This window comes from Suricata suricatta, chromosome 3 (assembly GCF_006229205.1).
Source record: "Suricata suricatta isolate VVHF042 chromosome 3, meerkat_22Aug2017_6uvM2_HiC, whole genome shotgun sequence".
Taxonomy (NCBI): domain Eukaryota; kingdom Metazoa; phylum Chordata; class Mammalia; order Carnivora; family Herpestidae; genus Suricata; species Suricata suricatta.
The window spans coordinates 27,330,370-27,333,008 of record NC_043702.1 but is presented as its reverse complement, the minus strand read 5'-3'; the positions used below and the strand labels follow the sequence as shown (position 1 = coordinate 27,333,008).

At 60.0% G+C, this 2,639-nt stretch overlaps 1 protein-coding gene across 3 annotated transcripts in view; it reads right to left on the bottom strand.

Moving 5' to 3' along the window:
- METTL21A (methyltransferase like 21A) overlaps positions 1-2,107 on the bottom strand; it is an 18,277-nt gene extending 16,170 nt beyond the window's left edge. Inside the window, exons 1-2 of one of the 3 annotated variants that reach the window (XM_029933962.1) lie at positions 1,953-2,107; positions 435-614 (exon numbers count right to left, since the gene is read on the bottom strand). In XM_029933962.1, the coding sequence (XP_029789822.1) occupies positions 435-581 (147 nt within the window). In that variant the 5' untranslated portion in view covers positions 582-614; positions 1,953-2,107. Of the gene's footprint in view, positions 1-434; positions 615-1,331; positions 1,849-1,952 lie in introns of those variants that run through there. The other 2 variants (XM_029933961.1, XM_029933963.1) reach the window with 2 other exon arrangements.
- Positions 2,108-2,639: the final 532 nt, after the last annotated feature.

Here is a 2,639-nt window from a genome sequence, read left to right as displayed (position 1 = left end):
TTATTTTTGAGAGACAGAGAGAGACAGCTGGAGCAGGGGAGGGTCAGAGAGAGAGGGAGACACAGAATCCGAAACAGGCTCCAGGCTCTGAGCTAGCTGTCAGCACAGAGCCCGACGCGGGGCTCGAACCCACGAACCGTGAGATCTGACCTGAGCCGAAGCCGGATGCTTAACCGACTGAGCCACCCAGGCGCCCCAAAATGTTTTTAAAATAGAGCATGGTGATGGGTGCATCTCTCAGAGAATTTACTTTTTTTTTCCAATGAATTTACTTTAAAAAAAATCAGAATTGTATACCTTAAACAGGTGAAATGTATGGTATATAAATAGCTCAATAAAGCTGTTATTTAAAAGAAAAAGAAGAATAAGAAGAAAAAAAGGCAAGTCTAAATATCAATTGTGGCTGTTTTCAGAGACCCCAGGGTCTTACTTACCGCGTCCCAAACAACCGCGGCCACTCCCAGCTGTCTCCAGTCCTGCCGGATCTGGATCGTGCGGTTCGCAAAGGAGAAGGTGGCAAGAGGTTTGTGGAATTTCTGCAACCCCATTCCCGCTGTCTCCTCGTAGGGCACCAGGGCCATCTCACCTGCATCCGGCTCTCTGCTCCCTCAAAGCTGTTGGGCAAAAGAATCCTGCGTGACACTCGGGCCAGAAAAATGCATTCTTTTCTAAATAGCTCCAAATGTTTTCTTCAGGTCGTTTTACAAGTTAAGTTCAAAAGAAGTAGAGGTGGGGGGAGCCTTTGTCTAATCCCTTTTGCACGGCTCTTCCTCTTCTGGGGAGGGAAATTTAGTCCTGAATCCATGCCAAAAGGTCTTTGGGCCAAAGAACCCACGGCCGTACAACTCCTGCAGGATGCCCTACGCACTGTACTGTCACCACTGGGTGACTTCCGAGCCGAGCCGCGTTAGGAGCCAAGCGTGGCGGCGCTGGCAGCCCAGGACTGCGGAGAACGTGGCTCTTTCTAAACTGGCCAGGCCCGCGCAGACTGTAGCCGGCGGGGGTAGTTCCTGCTGTTTTGTTTAGGTCTTCCCTCCACCCCCTCTGAATTCGGTGCGTTGGCTAATCACAGCCGTGGACCCTGCACTTGGACTGGGTGTTAAACCAGCCGGTTTGATTATCCGGCTTTTTGACACCAGCTGGATAAACACGGTCGACGCAGTTCCAGCTCTCCGAGACTGGAGTGAAGCACGCTGGCCGACAGCACGTCGCCGGCGGGGAGAGCCAGAGCCCGGATCCGGGGCGGACTCGAGCGTCCGCGGCTCGGAGGCCTGCCCGGAGTCCCCCGAATCCGCCCCTCGGCCCGCTCCTAAGGGCCTACAGGTACGCACACGCTTCCGGCGGGCCCCGGAGCTCCGGGAACCTGTGGGAGTGGGGGTCGGGCAGCGGTCCACTGGGCCCTTCGGGACCCCCAGCCACGTGCGACGGGTCACACGCCGGGAGTGCAGTCAGCGTCCCGGCGCTCAGGCCGCCCCCGCAGCGGGCAGACACCTCGACGGGAGGAGGGCCCCACCACTACTGACGGCTTGGGATCCGGCCCCTCTGGGCGCGCGTCTCTCGCCCCGCCCCGAGTGCCGCTGCCGCAACCCTCCCCCTCCCCGCCTTAAAGGGCCAGGACCCGGTAGACTGCCCGGAGCTGGCAGCTCGCTGGGCGGCGGGTTGGGCGGCGCCCGCCGGAAGACGCGCGTTTCCGGTCCCTCCCCCCCGACAGGTGTTTCCTGAGCGTTGGGGTGCGGGGGCTCGCAGGTGTGCTGGTTGTGCCCTGAAGGAGGACGGTGGGAGAGAGGGCAACGGGGCTCCCTCCGGTGGGTCCCCAAAGTATTCAGACCACCAAATCGGCTTCCCGGCCGCCGAGGGCAGCGGGGGCGAAGGCAGCGAGGTGTGGAGCCGCGGGTAGGTTCGCGGAGAGGGCGAGGGGTGCTCGGGCGGCCGGTGAGAGGGAGACCACCCACCTGGCGCTGATAAGTTCTTGTGCTGGTTTCACCTTCCTGTGAGCGCGTGCTCACCCCTGCCCGCGCGCGCACTGTGTGTTGTGTGTGTGTGGGGGGGGGGTTGGTTTTGGTTTTTTTCTAATTTGTGTGCTCGCCTGTTTTTATTGTTAAAGGTGGCCAGTTAGCAGGTATAGGAGAAAGTTTGCCCCGAAGTATAAGTGGTCACCATTCGTCCTCGCGTCACCAGAGCGAGGACCTAAGCGGCGTAATCACCGCTTGGTGGCAACAGAGTAGGAAAAGTGACAAAGCCCTTGTCAACTTAGAGCGCGAAATCAGAGTTCGCACGCGGCGCCTGGGCCTAGATCGTTAAACGGGTCCCGGGGGCGCGGGAAAGCCGGGGGTGGGGTGCGGGATTGGTGCGATCCGGGGCGGTTGCTGCAGACCCAAGGCCCTAGTCTCCCTCCTTCCAGTGCAGAAGTTGGCGCACCTGCCGATACGACACCTGTGCTTGGCCTGAAAGCCACTGACCCAGGCTGCTGGCCCTTGGAAAGCGCTGCTGGAGTAAGCACCCAAGCCTGCGATCGCGCGGCAGCGGCGTCCTGCTCTTGGGGAAGGTTTCCCTTTCTGTACCCTGACCTCCAGCTCCCTCCCCCACCCTCTGCCGCTCGGCCACGGCGAATGTCACCCCCCCCCCCCCGGCTGCAAGTT